Raw genomic sequence first — 17,124 nt, 5'->3', positions numbered from 1 at the left:
GCATCTGTCTTATATCCCTTGGGATAAACCTCAAAAGTGTACTTACTGAGGGACTTCCCTGGCAGTCCAGGGGTTAAGACTCCACACTTCCACCGCAGGGGGCACAGGTTTGATCACTGGTCGGGGAACTAAGATCCCATATGCGGCTCGGCCAAAAAAAAAAAAAAATAGTGGGCTTACTGGGCCAAAGGTATGAAACTATGTAAGGCTTTTCACAGATATTGCCGCATACTCTACAGTAACGTTTTTAAAAATTGTATAAGATACCCTCATCAACACCAAAGACTTGCTCTGAGAAACAGAAAAAGTATCTTGCTGGTTTTTTTTTTTTTTTTTCGATTTGTTATGTGCCTTTTATTCACTCAACAATAGGTTTTAAAAATATCGATAACTATTCATCTTCAACATCATTTTTTTACATTATATATATATTTTTTGCAGGTTCTCATTAGTATCTTGTTTTATTTATTTATTTATTTATTTATTTTTGGCTGCGTTGTGTCTTCGTTGCTGCGCGCGGGCTCTCTCTGGTTGTGGCGAGCGGGGGCTGCTCTCGGTTGCAGTGCGTGGGCTTCTCATGGCGGTGGCTTCTCTTGTTGCAGAGCACGGGCTCTAGGCACGCGGGCTTCAGTTATTGTGGCACACGGGCTCAGCAGCTGTGGCTCGTGGGCTCTAGAGAGCAGGCTCAGTAGTTGTGGTGCACGGGCTTCGTTGCTCTGCGGCATGTGGGATCTTCCCGGACCAGGGATCGAACCCGTGTCCCCTGCACTGGCAGGCAGATTCTTAACCACTGTGCCACCAGGGAAGTCCCCTATCTTGCTGTTTTAATTCACATTTATTTTATTCTGGAGGAAGTTGAATACTTTCTTCATATAATTTTGATCTGTTTATAATTTCTCTTTCTTGTAAACTTCTGTTCACATCCCTTGCCCATTTTTTTCTTTTTGTTGACTTGTTAAGAACCCTCTTTTACGTTAAAGATACTAACTGTTAAGTCAGAAAGAGAAAAACAAATACCGTATGCTAACACATATATATGGAATCTTTAAAAAAAAAAATGGTTCTGAAGAACCTAGGGGCAGGACAGGAATAAAGACACAGACGTAGAGAATGGACTTGGGGACACGGGGAGTGGGAAAGGTAAGCTGGGACGAAGTGAAAGAGTGGCATGGACATATATGCACTACCAAATGTAAAATAGATAGCTAGTGGGAAGCAGCCACATAGCACAGGGAGATCAGCTCGGTGCTTTGTGACCACCTAGAGGGGCGGGATAGGGAGACACAAGAGGGAGGAGATATGGGGATATATGTATATGTATAGCTGATTCACTTTGTTATAAAGCAGAAACTAATACACCATTGTAAAGCAATTATACTCCAATAAAGATGTTAAAAAAAAAAGATACTGTTACCATATAAGATCAGTATTTTTGCATTTGCATTCTCAAGTCTGTCCTTTAAATTTATCACTTTTTAAAAATGAAATCTTTTATTGCTTTATATAATCACATCTATCTATTTTAAAAAATTCATTTAGGTTACCCTCCTCCTGAGTATAAAACTATTCACCTAAATTTTCTTCAAACATGTTCATATTTGTTTGGGCTTTTATATTTTACCATAATCCATCTGAAATTTAGTTGAACATATGGAAGGGAGTAGGATTCTATATTTTTTCTCAGATTAGTTAATTGTCCCAAACCCATTAATGAATAGCCCAACCTTTCCTGGCTGGCACCCTTACCTTATACTGTTTCGGGACTATTCAGTTCCATTGATTTGTCTGTCTATTCTGGTGCCAATAATATTCTGTTTAATTCTTAATTACAGTGTAGCTCATATAAGATTGTCTTCTATGGACAGCTTCTCACTGTGCCCTTTACCAACCTTGAGACAGGACACTGTACTTCGGCACATCTCTAAGGAGGAAAGCTGCCCTAAAAAGTGTCACTAAACATTGTTGATTTTATGAAGACTCCTTGGGGGATGGAAGAGATGCTTATATCACATACCACACAGCCAAAACACTTAATAGGCATTTCTGTTGTCTCTCAAATCCATTCTTGGCTAACAGTCACTTATTCTTCTCCTCTTTCTATCTCCTGATACTTCCTCCACATAACTGCTAAAATCTCCTCCTAGGAATTCATCTCTGGCTGTAAATCTGCATACATCACTCAGCAAAGCAAAACTCCTGGCATTAATGAATCCTTCTTTCTTATAATTCATCAATTGTTACTTAAGCCTCCCCACGAGTAGGGGTCTCTCCAAAACACCCTCTCCCAGTGCAATCAACTAATTAAAGTATGCACCTATCAAAAGCAGGTCCCTTAGGGCAGGGAATTGGAAGGAGGGGAAGAGGACCTATTGCAAGGTAAAAACCTTGTTTTCTCCTAGGTAATTTTTAAAGGTATGATAGCTAACATTCTGTTTTTTAGAATTAAAGGAAGACTTTCTTATCCGTGTTCAAAATATAAAAATCCCACTCACAGGATTGATATAAGGCCTAAATGAAAGAACAAATGTGACAGCAGTTTGCCTACTGCAGTTGCTGTATAGACGTGGTATGGCTATTGCCCAAATCATATCCTCTCTGTTTCTGCCCCAGGTTTGTACTCCTTTTCAGCTTCTACAGCTTGATCATGAGTCTGCAAAGTTTTGGGATCAACATCTACCTGACCCAGGTGCTCTTCACAACTGCGGACCTACCATTTTATTTCCTGGGCTTTCTGACCACCAAATCACTTGGCTGCAAGCATACCCAAATGGGCTCCTTGCTGCTGTCAGGGAACTTCATTCTGACCTGTGCAATGATACCCCTGATGAGTATGGACCCATTTCTGCTCCTGTCCTCGTCCTTTCCCAAGCCCAGTTCCCAATCTGGCCCAAGCCAACTACCTGGAAGGGTATGGAAACCCCAAGCCTCCTCCAAACCTTTCCCAACACTTTATCATTACCTCTTTTCCTTCCAGATCAGGTATTCCTCCCCATCACGATGGCAGTGTTAGGAAAAGGCTGTTTGACTGGACACATGAACTGCCTCTTAATGTACACAGGAGAGCTGTACCCCATAGTAACGCGGTGAGTGGGCGTGTTGGGGAGGAGTCCTGGAATGGAACAATGAGGTCCTAGAGCCAGAAGGTTTCCAGCCAGAAGGGGCACAAAGGTCAATCAATTATTTTTTAAGGCAACAAAGGAGAACAAAAACATACAGAAATTAGGACAAATTAAAGACAAAAAGTAAGATGGTATCAATAACTCAAAATATATGTCACTACAATAAATATAAATAGATTAAACCTACCAGTTAAGAGGCAGAGATTGTCCAAGTTGATTTTATTTAAGTCTAGCTCATGAAGTTTACAAGAGACCCATTTAAAATGTTAGACCATGAAAATCTTAAATGTGGAGAAATAGAAAAGGTTATACTAGACAAATATTAACCAGAAGAAAGTTAGGTAGATATAGAAAGTCTAGCTCATGAAGTTTACAAGAGACCCATTTAAAATGTTAGACCATGAAAATCTTAAATGTGGAGAAATAGAAAAGGTTATACTAGACAAATATTAACCAGAAGAAAGTTAGGTATAGAAGCCGAAATAGACTTTAAGACCAAAAAAAGTACAGTGGTTAAGAATATGGCTCAGAATTCCCCCGCAGTCCAGTGGTTAGGACTCAGCACTTTCACTGTTGGGGCCCAGGTTCAACCCCTGGTTGGGGAACTAAGATCCCACAAGCCACAGGGCATGGCCAATTAAAAAAAAGAATATGGCTCTGGTATAAAAGGTAACTAGTCCAAATGCTCAGTCATCTTATCTATAAAACACAATAATAATAGTACCAGAAACAGATTAAATAGAAACCAAATGTATAAAAAAGAGTGTCAACAAAACAAAAAGTCAATCTTTGAAAATATCAGTGAAATGGACAAATGCCTCGTAATAATAATAAAAAAATAAAAAACTGGACACGAATAAATATTAGGAATTAAAAAAAACTGAACTATAGATCTAGAGTAATTAAGATGCAAAATTTTAATTAAGTAATTAAAGATGCAAAAACTATAAACCAGTCTATACTGTATTTTTTTTTTGGCTGCATTGGATCCTCGTTGTGGGTCAGGCTTCTCTCTAGTTGTGGCGTGTGGGTTTTCTCTCTCTGGTTGTGACACACGGGCACCAGAGCATGTGGGCTCTGCAGTTTGCAGCATGCGGGCTCCGTCACTGAGGCGCATTAGCTCAGTAGTTGAGGCGTGTGGGCTTAGTTGCCCCATGGCATGTGGGATTCTAGTTCCCCAACCAAGGATGGGACCCGCGTCCCCTGCATTGGAAAGCAGATTCTTTACCACTGGACCACCAGGGAAATCCCAATAAATTTTAAATTTAGATGAAATTGACAAATTCCTAAAAAAATAATATAGGAAAACTAATTCTAGAATAAATAAAAATTCTGAAGAGTAAACTTTAAAATCTTGCCTCAAAGAAAACACCAGACCCAGATATTAATACAGGTGAGTTCCACCACACTTTTAAGGAACAAATCTTCCAATGTTATACAAACACTTCCCCAAAAAAGAGAAAAAGGGAAATTACGTCAAATACATTCTGTGAGGTCAGGTGATACTGAAACCAAAAGAGGATAGTTGTGAAATAAAATTACAGACCAATATTACTCATAAACAGATACAAAAATCCTAAACAAAATATTAGAAAAATGAATCCAGTGATGTATAAAAAAAGATAATACATTATGACCAAGGAGAGCTGATCTCAGGAAAGCAAGGGTGGTTTTACATTAGAAAATATATTAATATCACCACATTAATAGATTATCATCCCAATAAAAGCAAAAAATCTTTAATAAAAATTAACATCCATTAAAAATAGTAAAAAAAATAGTCTTAGTAAAACAACAATAGAAGGAAATTTAAGTTGATATGGAACATCTACCAAAAATCCACAGCAAATATTATTTCTTGATGGCGAAACATTAGAAGCATTGTCTTTTTTTTTTTTTTTTAGTATTTTTTAAATTTATTTTATTTATTTTTGGCTGAGTTGGGTCTTCGTTGCTGCACGTGGGCTTTCTCTAGTTGCGGCGAGCAGGGGTTACTCTTCGTTGTGGTGCATGGGCTTCTCATTGCAGTGGCTTCTCTTGTTGCAGAGCACAGGCTCTAGGGCGCATGGGCTTCAGTAGTTGTGGCACACGGGCTCAGTAGTTGTGGCTCGCAGGCTCTAGATCGCAGGCTCAGTAGTTGTGGTGCATGGGCTTAGCTGCTCCACGGCATGTGGGATCTTCCAGGGCCAAGGCTCAAACCCGTGTCCCCTGCATTAAGAATCCCCGGGCGGATTCTTAACCACTGCGCCACCAGGGAAGCCCTAGAAGCATTCTCTTTAAACTTGGGAATAAGACCAATGTGCCTGCTCTCTCCTCCTCTATTCAACATTATCCTGGAGAGTGTGGTCAGTGCCTAGGATAAGAATGACAAATAACAGAAATAGGACTGGAAAGGAAAAATCAAAACTATCACTATTTAAAGAGGATATAACTGTGTGTATATAAAATAGATAACTAATAAGAACCTACTGTATAGCACAGGGAACTCTACTCAATACTCTGTAATGACCTATGTGGGAAAAGAATCTAAAAAAGAGTGGGTATATGTATAGGTATAACTTTGCTGATTCACTTTACTGTACAGCAGAAACTAACACAACATTGTAAATCAACTATACTCCAATAAAAATTAATTTTAAAAATCTATATAAAAATCTAAAATTATTAGAAATAGTAAAGTTTGGCAAGGTGGCTAGATACAAGGTCAATAAACAAAAGATCAATTGCATTCTCTACTCTTCTAAAACTTAGAGGTTTTTCAAGAAAATTTTTAAATTATATTAAAAGGTATTAAAGAAAATGTAAATAAATGTATTATGTGCATGGAGAGGAAATCTCATAATATGTCAACTCATAATTGACATAAGATGATATTAAAATGTTAGTGATTCCAAGATTGATTTATAAATTCAATGCAATTCTGATCAAAATCCCGATAGATATTTTCAAGAAACTAGCAAGCAAATTCTAAAATGTATATAAAAGTGCTATGGACCAAGTATTACCAAGGTACTTTTTTAAAAAAGACAGAGGGGAAGGACTTGCCCTACCAGAAATCAAGGCATATTATAAACTCTTATTATAAAATTGTAGTAATTAAGATAGTGGATGCTGGAGCAGGAAAGAACAAATTGTCCAATGGAAAAGAATAGCAAGCTCCAAAACAGATCCACACATAGGAAAACATGCAGAGGAAGCACTGCAGATGATAGGATAAAACGTGGCCTATTTAACAAATAGTACCAGGACATCTACTAACCCATGTGGGAAATAAATAAAATGCAATCATATTTCAACCTTAAAGAAAAATTAATTTCTGCTGAAGAGGGGAGGATTTCTGAAGACATAAAAAAAAAGTCTAACCAAAAAAGGAACATTGATAAAGTTTTCTACGTTGGATTTTTTTAAATCCTGGTCATTTGTTTCACAAGGTGAAAAGAGAAAAAGAAGGTATTTACAAGGATTTGTATGCAGCATTTATAAAGATCTTCTGGAAATCTATTAGAAAAAAAAGGACTTCTATTTCCATTAAAATAAAAAAAATAACATTGACAATAACCCTCAAAAAGTATAAAGTATTTTTAAATATCCTTAAAGTATTTTTAAATATCCACCAAAGAGCTGGAATAAGAGTAAGGGAAAACTAGGCCAACCATCTAAGGGAAATTGGGAGCCCAGAGAGATAAGCAGAGCACCTGAGCAAACACTATACATAATGTAGAAAGTCATGTGCATTCTCTTTGACCTTAGAATCAACTGTTTAACACAGTACTGGGGGTCCTGGACAACACTGCTCTACTGGGAAAGAAATAAGCAATTTAAAAGACAAGCGTTTAAAACATCATTATTTAGAGAGTATATGATCATTTACCTAGATAAACCAATAAAGTCAATAAGCAATTAAAACTAATAAAAGAGTTCAGCAGGATGCTGGAAACAAAATCAAATTACCAAAATGTCAATAGCAATAACCTAGAAGCAATAATCTAGAGAAATAATCCAGAAAATAACATAGAAAATCTTTGAAAATGAAGACACCATTCAGAATAACACCAAAAGCTAGATACTATCAGGAAATTAACAGAGGACATCCAAGACTTCCATGGAGAAAATTTCTGAAACATTTTTAAGATCACAAAGATTATCTTAGTAAGTGGAGAGACATTCCACACTCTTGTTTAGAATGACATAATAAAGATGTCCATCCTCTCGAAGTTAACTTTTAGAAAATTGTAGAAATTCAACAGAATCTAATCAGAATTTCAATTAGATCATTTTTTAGGAACTCCAAAAACTTACTCTAAAATTTATATGGAAGAAAAAAGACCACAATTGCTAGTCAATTCTGAAACAGAAAAGCAAAGAAGAGAGTCTCACTCTACCATCTATTAAGACATACAACAAAGCCATGGCATGTCTATGGCTTTCTTGGTGCAAAAAGAGACAAGCAGAATTGAAGAGAGGGCTTGGAGATAGATAGAGATGGAGATGCAGACGCAGATGGAGATGGAGATGGAGATGGAGGGGAGCGGGGAGCGGGGAAAGGAGGGGGAAGGAAAGGGAGAGGGAGGAAGAGGAAGAGAGAAACATGGCAGCTATATCAATTTCATTATATCAAAAAGGACTTCTGCTTATTGAAGGATACAATGGACAAATTTAAAAGACAGAGCGGAATTCCCTGGTGGTCCAGTGGTTAGGACTCGGTGCTTTCACTGCCAGGTCCGGGTTTAATCCCTGGTCAGGAAACAGAGGGCTGAGTGAAATGAGAAATAGAATGATCTATTACCTCTAGCATTTAGGTAAGTTAAAATATTTGCACACAAAACAATACACATTTTTACAAGAACATATACAAATAAAAAATGCGGGGACTTCCCTGGTGGAGCAATGATTAAGAATCCGCCTGCCAGTGCAGGGGACACGGGTTTGAGCCCTGGTCTGGGGAGATCCCACATGCCTTGGAGCAACTAAGCCCGTGCGCCACAACTACTGAACCCGTGCGCCACAACTACTGAAGCCCACGTGCCTAGAGCCCATGCTCCGCAACAAGAGAAGCCACCGCAATGAGAAGCCCGCTCACCGCAACCAAGAGTAGACCCCGCTCTCCACAACTAGAGAAAGCCCACATGCAGCAGCGAAGACCCAATGTAGCCAAATAAATAAATAAATAAATAAATAAATAAATAAATAAACCTTAAAAAAATGCACATCAAACGCAATAGAATAGTTGACTTTGGCAAGGAGGGGATTGGGAGTGGGTAACGATAATAAAAGGAGTAAACAATTAAGGGGGGGGATAAGGGAGCCTTTCAAGGACAAATGATAGTAGAGGTGAGGGTCATGAACTGAGGGTTATGAGTAACTCAACCCTCTGCCTCTGAGGTCCCAAAAAAAAGTAGAAAAAGAGAGTGACTGGGTAGCTTTAGATAAGATGATCAGGGTAGGTCTCCTTGGTAAAGATCAAAGGCAAACACTTAGGAATAAATGAGGAAACAAAGGGATAGGGCACAAGATAAGAACTTGGTAGGCAGGGAGCAACCAGGTAGGGATTTAGAAGGAGGTCAGATTTTATTCTAGCATGATAAGATATCACAGGATGTTTTTAAGCAGAGGGTGAAAATATCTGAGTTACAGTTTTAAAGACCACTCTGGCTTCCTCATGGAGAATAGGCTGGGGATAGAAGGGCCAAGAGTGAAAATGGGAAAACCAGTCAGGAGGCTACTGCAATAGTACTGTCAAGAGGTGAAAATGGGGACTTCCCTGGCAGTCCAATGGTTAAGACTTCGCCTTCCAATGCAGGGAGTGCGGGTTCGATCCCTAATTGGGGAGCTAAGATACCACATGCCTCGTGGCCAAAAACAAAACAAAACATAAACCAGAAACAATATTGTAACAAATTCAATAAAAGACTTTAAAAATGGTCCACATCCGGGCGTCCCTGGTGGCACAGTGGTTAAGAATCCGCTTGCCAACGCAGGGGACACGGGTTCGAGCCCTGGTCTGGGAAGATCCCACGTGCGGCGGAGCAACTAAGCCCGTGCGCTACAACTACTGAGCCTGGGCTCTGGAGCCCGCGAGCCACAACTACTGAAGCCCGCACGCCTAGAGCCCGTGCTCCGCGACAAGAGAAGCCACCGCAATGAGAAGCCTGAGCACCGCAACTAGAGAAAGCCCGCGCGCAGCAACGGAGACCCAACGCAGCCAAAAATAAATAAAAATAAAATAAATAAATTTTTTTTAAATGGTCCACATCCAAAAAAAAATCTTTAAAAAAAAAATAGAGGTGAAAATGGCTTCGCATGAACTGGTGGGCAGTGGTTGCAGAGATGGAGAAGAGGAGCTGATTCTGAATGTGTTTTGGAAGAAGAGCCAACCAAATTCATATTTTGGATGTGGGGAAATAAGGGAACAGGAGGTATCGGGGATAATTACAGATACTTGAGCTTGAGCAACTGGGTGGTTAGAAGTGCCCTGTGCCAGGATGGGGAAATCTGAGCAAAGAGCAGACTTGGAGGTAGAAACGAAAAGTTCTTGGCCATATAAAATTTGAGGGGCCTTTTGGACATCCAAATTAAGATGTTAAGTAGGAAGTTAGATATAGCATCTGGAGCTTGGGGGAGAGGTTGGTTGGGGACTTGTTCAGTTATACAGCAGGTTCAAACTGGAACTGGAAACCAGGCTTCCTGGTTCTGAAACCATTTGCTTCCAACTCTCCTTTTAGCCAAGGTAAGAGCAAGCATTTGGCCCTGTACGGAATGTAAAAAAAGAAAACACCATTGGCAGGCAGAGTTGGGGCACCCACAGCCTCACCGGCCTCACCAAGGGGCTCTTCCTCTCCACAGGCAGAGAGGTCCGAGCGTGACAACCACCTTGGCCAACACAGGCAGCATTCTGAGCCCACTGCTGGGCATGACCTCTGAGCTCTACCCTGCCCTGCCTCTCTTCATCTATGGAGCGGTCCTGTGGCTGCCTGCCCCATCACTCTTCTCCTGCCAGAGACTCTGGGGCTGCCACAGCCCAACACACTGCAGGACCTGGAGAGAAGGTACGCTGCACCCTCCCCTACCCTCCCTACACTGAGAGCTATGAGGTCCTCACAAATCCTTGAGCCAGCCCCATTTAACAAAAAAAGGCCAGACCCAGGGGAGAGCAGGGACTTACCTGGGGTCATTCAGCTGGACTCTGGTGGAGCCAAAGCCAGAATCCAGGCCTCCTGCTTCCTTTGGCTCCTGGTCCTGTTCTCACAGATAGGCTGAGTCCCCTAGAATCCTTTCTGGGACTCTTGGAAACTGGGAGATTTGGACGTAAAATGGGACAGCTGAGCACAAACACCTACAAAGGATCCCCCATCTCTCCTCCCGCACCCTGCTTCTCCTGCCCCCGTAGGTGGAAAGAGAAATCGGGGTACAAGCAGCAGAGCGGCAGGTGGTCCCACTCCAGTCCTCCTGAGAACTGAGAAGGGGCAGAGAGTGGACAGAGCCCCTGCATCTCCTGTACGTCCACACCAAGTGGAGGAATGCAGAAACGGCAGCCAGGGGAAGACGGGAGAGACCTCTAGTGGACCTGTGGTTCCAGCGAATACTTCCCCTGGGCCCCCCACTCCTAGCCAGACCCACCCTACCATTTCATTAAAAGTAGCTATGCACAACTTCTCCCACTGTTCCCACAGAGGCCGCTCCACTTCAGCTAACCCTCTGTCCAAAAACTCATGCAGCGATTGTCTATGTAGAAAATCCAATGGAATCTACACAAATGCTACCACAATGAAAACAAATTTAGCAAGGTTGTGGGCTATCAGATCAATATTTTTAAAGAATTGTATTTCTAGGACTTCCCTGGTGGTGCAGTGGTTGAGAATCCACCTGCCAAGGCAGGGGACACGGGTTCGTGCCCTGATCCGAGAAGATCCCACATGCCGCGGAGCGGCTGGGCCCGTGAGCCATGGCCGCTGAGCCTGCGCGTCCGGAGCCTGTGCTCCGCAACGGGAGGGGCCGCAACAGTGAGAGGCCCGCGTACAGCAAAAAAAAAAAGAATCCACCTGCCAATGCAGGGGACACGGGTTCAAGCCTTGGTCCTGGAAGATCCCACATGCCGCCGAGCAACTAAGCCCGTGCGCCACAACTACTGAGCCTGCGCTCTAGAGCCCGCGTGCCACAACTACTGAGCTCACATGCCACAACTACTGAAGCCCATGCACCTAGATCCTGTGCTCCACAACAAGAGAAGCCACCACAATGAGAAGCTGGCGCACCGAAACAAAGAGTAGCCCCCGCTCGCCGCAACTAGAGAAAATCCTGCATGCAGCAGCGAAGATCCAACACAGCCAAACATAAATAAATAAATAAATTCATTTTTTTAAAAAAAAGAATTGTATTTCTATATACTAGCAATAAACAACTGGAATTTGAAATTTTAAAAAGAATACCATTTACAGTAGCATCAAAAATGTGAAATTGGGGCTTCCCTGGTGGCGCAGTGGTTAAGAATCCGCCTGCCAATGCAGGGGACACGGGTTCAAGCCCTGGTCCGAGAAGATCCCACGTGCCGCGGAGCAACTAAGCCCGTGCGCCACAACTACTGAGCCTGCGCTCTAGAGCCCGCGTGCCACAACTACTGAGCCCGTGAGCCACAACTACTGAGCCCGCGTGCCTAGAGCCCCTGCTCCGCAACAAGAGAAGCCACCGCAATGGGAAGCCAGCGCACCGCAACGAAGAGTAGCCCCCACTCGCCACAACTAGAGAAAACCCGTGCGCAGCAACGAAGACCCAACTCAGCCAAAAATAAATAAATAAATAAAATAAATTTTTTTTTTTTAAATGTGAAATCTATGAAGACAGTAAAAACATCAGTGGTTGCTCAAGGCTCAGAGGGAGGGAAGAAGGCTGAATAGGAGGGACACGGGGGATTTTTAGGGCAGGAAAACGATTCTATATGACACTATAATGTCATTATATGTGCCGAAATGCTTGATAAGTTACAAGGTAAGTAGTATTATTATCCTTAGGCTGAGGAAGGTCGTGAGACACAGCTAAGAGACAACGGAGCCTCCACTTGAACTCAGTTGACTTGACAGCAGAATTCATGAATTCTGTGTGTGTGTATACACACACACACACACACACACACACACACACACACCGTGCTCCCACGTTTCTCTCCAGTTTTCTCTGCTCCCTTCACGGCTTTCTTTTAGTTACGCTGAAAACCTTTAAGCATCTTGCTCCCCCACCTCCCTATTCAGTCTTTCCTGGAAGCAGAGAAGGGCCTAAAATGAACGCAGCCAATCAGGAGGCTGTGAAACTCTTCCCCCTCCCGGAGGCAGATGCTAACATCTGGAAACAAAGGAGAAAAGAAGAAAGGGGAGAAGAATGCTGAAGCAGGCTAGTCTCAGCCCTCCAGGCCGGATCCTGGCTGCTGGAGCGGAGTGCCACTTACACCTGGGCTCTTGTCCAGGAAGTTCAGCCTCCCAACTGATCCAAGCTTTCCTGCTGGGCTCCAGGCTCTGCTCCTCCTCTTCTTCTCCGCCTCCAGTGAGCCTTGAGTTGGCACTGATGAGGCCCAAGAAGGCAAAACACAGCAAGAGGAGTCACTGAGATCCGGTCTCATCCCTCAGGCCCTTCCTCCTCCTCAACCTCTGCCTGCCTCTCCTGGGCTGGCAGGAACCAGTACTGATGGCGCTGGGAAGACCACGTGAAAGAGGGATGGAGGATGGCATGATCTGCAGTCCAGAAGAGAACCCAGGATTCCTGGTCCTTGTACCCGTTCTGGGCTGTGGGGGGAGGCGATGAGGGGCTCTGGCAGCGGCTGCAGAGAGACAGGAGCAGGTGGACGCAAGCTGTGGCTGCCCAGCCCGGAAAGCTAACAGTTCATCCATGCTCAGCTGCCTACCCAAGGCCTGCTCTGGCTCCTTCCTGAGCTAAAGGGATTCTACGTTGGCCCAGGAAGCCTGCCTCCTGCCGCATCCACAGTCAGGCACCTATTGCCCCAGCCCCAGGGAGGGGCGGAGGAGGGCCCGTGCGACCTGTACATGGCCCTGAAGCTGCTGGCGCAAATATGCAGCCGCGCATCGAAACCGCAGGTACCCGCCGGAATCCCACTTGTCCTGGTCCCTGATTCTACAGACCGTTAGCCTTGGCCCTGCCCCGACCACGGCTTCTGGCCCCGCCCCCTCATCCTACCAGCCCAGGCTTCAGAGCCTCAGCTGCGTCTCCGACCCGGGCCCCGCCTCTCGGCCTTGGCGCTGCCCCTGAGACCTGGCCCCAGGTTCCATCTCAAGGCCTCATCACCTGGTCCCACCTCTGAGCTCATTCACCTGCTGCACTCCTCCCTTCCTGGCCGGATGACTGGTTGGAGACCATCCTCACCTGAGTGAGCCAGGTGAGTGCCCCTTCCCCCACGCAGCCCCACCCCTGTGCCATGCCCCACCCCTCTCTGGCCTTTACCTGCCTCCCAACCCAACCTGCACCACCACCAATGCAGAGTTTGTCTCCATTATCTCACTAACCCTCCCGGGTTCCTGCGGGGGGACAAGACCTGCTACCCGCATTTTACAAGCCAGGAAAGTCCTGTCCAGTCCCTGGGCCGGGTCTCTGCACCTCTTTTTCTCCCTGGGCCTTCCCAGTGGTATCCATGTCCAGTTCATCCTCCCAGAAGGATTTTGAGTCCAGGGCTGAGACTAGGATGAAAGGCACTTGGACTCACCTCTCCTGCCTCACCCTGCCCCTGTCTTCCCTTAAAAGTTTGTCATTTTGGGACTTCCCTGGTGGCGCAGTGGTTAAGAAGCCTCCTGCCAATGCAGGGGACACGGGTTCGAGCCCTGGTCCGGGAAGGTCCCTCATGCTGTGGAACAACAAAGCCCGTGCGCCACAACTACTGGGCCTGCACTCTAGAGCCCGGGAGCCACAACTACTGAGCCTGCGTGCAACAACTACTGAAGCCCGCGCGCCAAGAGCCTGGGCTCCGCAACAAGAGAAGCCACCGCAAAAGCCCGTGCGCCACAACTACTGGGCCTGCACTCTAGAGCCCGGGAGCCACAACTACTGAGCCTGCGTGCAACAACTACTGAAGCCCGCGCGCCAAGAGCCTGGGCTCCGCAACAAGAGAAGCCACCGCAATGAGAAGGCCGCGCACCGCAACAAAGAGTAGCTCCCGCTCGCCGCAACTAGAGAAAGCTGGCGTGCAGAAGCAAAGACCCGACGCAGCCAAAAATAAATAAATAAATTTTTTTAAAAAGTTTGACATTTTGTTCATCGTAGATTTTTTTTGCATTAATTTTGATTCTTTTAACTATTACGTTAAAATATTACATATTTTGATTACTGAGTTTCTTGGCACCCCTGAGATTTTGCACCTGAGGGGAGTCCAGCCCTGCCCTGCACACACCACCTTCCTTGGCTGCTCACTGCCCGGGAGACATTCAGGGACATTCATGACCTGGCCCCTGGCAAGGTCTCTGGGTTCCTCTCTCTGTGCCCACTGCCCCAAGCCCTAGCCCTTTGGATGATCTCATTATCATCTTTATCTTGCAGAAACTTGATGGTTTGTCTACTATTACCGGGCAAAGGTAACAGTAGTGCAAAGTCATCTAGTAAGGAAAGTGCTTGGCGTGTTCTGGGAATAACAAGGCCCATGTGGCTGGAGCAGAGTAGCAAGGAAGCAGTGGAAGGAAATTAGATCAAGGAGGGAGAAGAGGCTGATCACACAGGGGCCTTGCAGGTACTTCTAAGGCCTGGAGCTTTACTCTGAAAAAGATAAGTTGATAGAGCATCTCAACTGGTGGAGGGATATGGTTTGACTTATATGTCAGAGGGAACCTTCTGAATGCTACGTTGAGGACAGACTGTACAATGAGTCAGGGTAGAAGCAGGAAGACCAGTGTGGAGGCAATAATCCAGGTGAGAGATGACACTGGCCGAGACCACAGTGGCTGCACCCTGGATATATTTAAGGAAGAGACAACAGGATTTTCTAGTGAATTCGATTCAGGATGTGAGAGAAAGAGCAAAGTCAAGAATGACTGCAAGGTTTGAGGCCTGAGCTACTGCAAGGACAGGGTTGCCATCTACAGAGATAAGCAAGGCTGAAGATAGAGCAGTTTTGGGTTAGGGATGAGTCATGTCTGAGATGATTCTAGATATCCAAGTGGAGCTGGCAGGCAGCAATAATGACAGCGATAACAGTAATCATAGCTCCAGCCGTAGTACTAATCGGAGGCAGGCACTCTTCCAACGCTTTACGTGTCTTAACTCGTTTAATCCTCATAACAACCCTGTGACGTTGAGCTATTATTATCCCCATTTTACAGATGAGGAAATACTGGATATACGAGTCTGGTGTTCAGAGGCGAGGCTGGGCTGGAGACATAAATGTGTAAGTTATCAATGTGTGGGTGGCTAAGTCACCTGTGAAGTGGGGGTGAAGGTCCAAGGACTGAGCCCAGATACTCCAAAGCTTAGGGAGTGGGAGGATATGAGGAAGATCGGCAAAGGAGTTTGAGGGACAACAGCCAGGGATGTAGCAGGAGAAAAAATGGGGGGGGGGGTCCTCAGAGGCTCTGCACAGAAAATATTTCTAGAAGGAGGAAGTGATGAAGAGAAAGCACTTTGGAAACTGCAAATTGAGATCTCAATACAAGGAGACAAATTTGGGGTTAGTCACTAGTTATATAGCCTACCACAAGTCACAGGGCATCAGCTCCCACATCTGGAAAATGGATCTTTACACCCTGTGACTGGCCCTTATCCCCAGTCTCATCCCAGGACCACCTGCTGAGTTAGGCTTACCACCCTCATCCGTCTGCGTTGACCTTCCCACCATCCCCCCACCCCTTGCCACTTGCCTCACTAGAATGTTCTAGTTCATAATCTATATTTTTGCCTCCAAGGTGTTCCCTCCTCTTGAACCAGGCTCATGATGGGGCGAGGAGGGTAATTACTCTAAATGCTTGTAGGGTTCACCTCCCATCCTGCCTCTCCTCTGGGCCCTGGCTCTCCTTTGACCCTGGCTCGGGCCCAAAGACTCAAGAGATGCAGCTAGGGAGAGAGAAAGTGCGGCCTCAACTTCAACTCCCTAGAACCCCAAATCTCAGACATGGTTTTAGAGAGGAAGGCTGGGAGCCATGGGCAGGAGGTGGGACTAGGGCCAGGAGCTGAGGTTCAAGGTGCATGGGTCTGGGGCTGGGAACCAGGAGGCTTGGGGCCAGAGGCCTCATAGGAGGCTGGGGAATAAGGTCTCTTGACTGAGGACTAGAGGCTGGAGGCTGGGTGGGGGAAACTTGAGGCTGGGGCATGGGATTGGGAGCCAGGAAAACACAACTTGGGGCTAGGGGAAGCCATCACATTGAACCCTGGCCGGAGGGCCCAGACAGCACCCCTCAGGCCTCTGGGGACCAGGAAAGATCAGAGAAGGGGCAGCTGGATGGAGTTTGAGCTCTCCAGGGCTGAGCCAGGGAAAGTCACAGAAGGCCACGCGCAAAGAAGGACACACTAAGGTGAGTAGAGCAAGGGCCCAGAGATGGAAGTGTCCAGGAAAGGCTGGGGCAAGGAAACAAGTCCTCAGAGGGGCAGGAGTCCGGGGGACTGAAAGATGCAGGGGATGCCTAAAATGATCACATACTGGAGCTGGAGGGTTTCTAGATAAGCTAGTCCCGAGTGAGTCAAGTATGTTCCTCAGATGCCAGTCCTAAAATATGCTCTACGGAAAAATGGTTCTGTGGTGAAGTAAGTTTGGAAAACTGCATGTTCTCTCTGCCTCTCAGAGATCTTTAGTGTACATTTGCCATTTAAAGGTTCTGATAGGTTCCTATAGTAAAGAAAGCCTCATTAATTTTCTATTTTATCATGGAAGTCTTTTTTCTTATAACTTACACCTACTAATGTCCTGCAACATAGACCTTGAGGAACAGTAGACTAGCCTCCCATTTTACTTCCAGGAAACCAAAGCTCAGAGAAGGAGAGTAATGTGCCCAAGGTTTCATGACCAGGAGAGGCAGAGCTGAGTAAAACC

General features: G+C 45.0%; 1 protein-coding gene across 1 annotated transcript in view; it reads left to right on the top strand.

Annotated features, from left to right (window-relative positions):
* Positions 1–10,576, top strand: part of LOC102985432 (solute carrier family 22 member 6-like) — a 32,688-nt gene extending 22,112 nt beyond the window's left edge. Inside the window, 5 exon segments of the mRNA XM_024133446.1 lie at positions 2,611–2,828; positions 2,975–3,083; positions 9,963–10,075; positions 10,078–10,165; positions 10,507–10,576. Coding sequence (XP_023989214.1) covers positions 2,611–2,828; positions 2,975–3,083; positions 9,963–10,075; positions 10,078–10,165; positions 10,507–10,576 — 598 coding nt within the window.
* The last annotated feature ends 6,548 nt before the right edge of the window (positions 10,577–17,124 follow it).

This window comes from Physeter macrocephalus, chromosome 16 (assembly GCF_002837175.3).
Source record: "Physeter macrocephalus isolate SW-GA chromosome 16, ASM283717v5, whole genome shotgun sequence".
Taxonomy (NCBI): Eukaryota; Metazoa; Chordata; class Mammalia; order Artiodactyla; family Physeteridae; genus Physeter; species Physeter macrocephalus.
The sequence above is the reverse complement of the archived record's forward strand: the minus strand, read 5'-3'. Positions and strand labels throughout refer to the sequence as shown.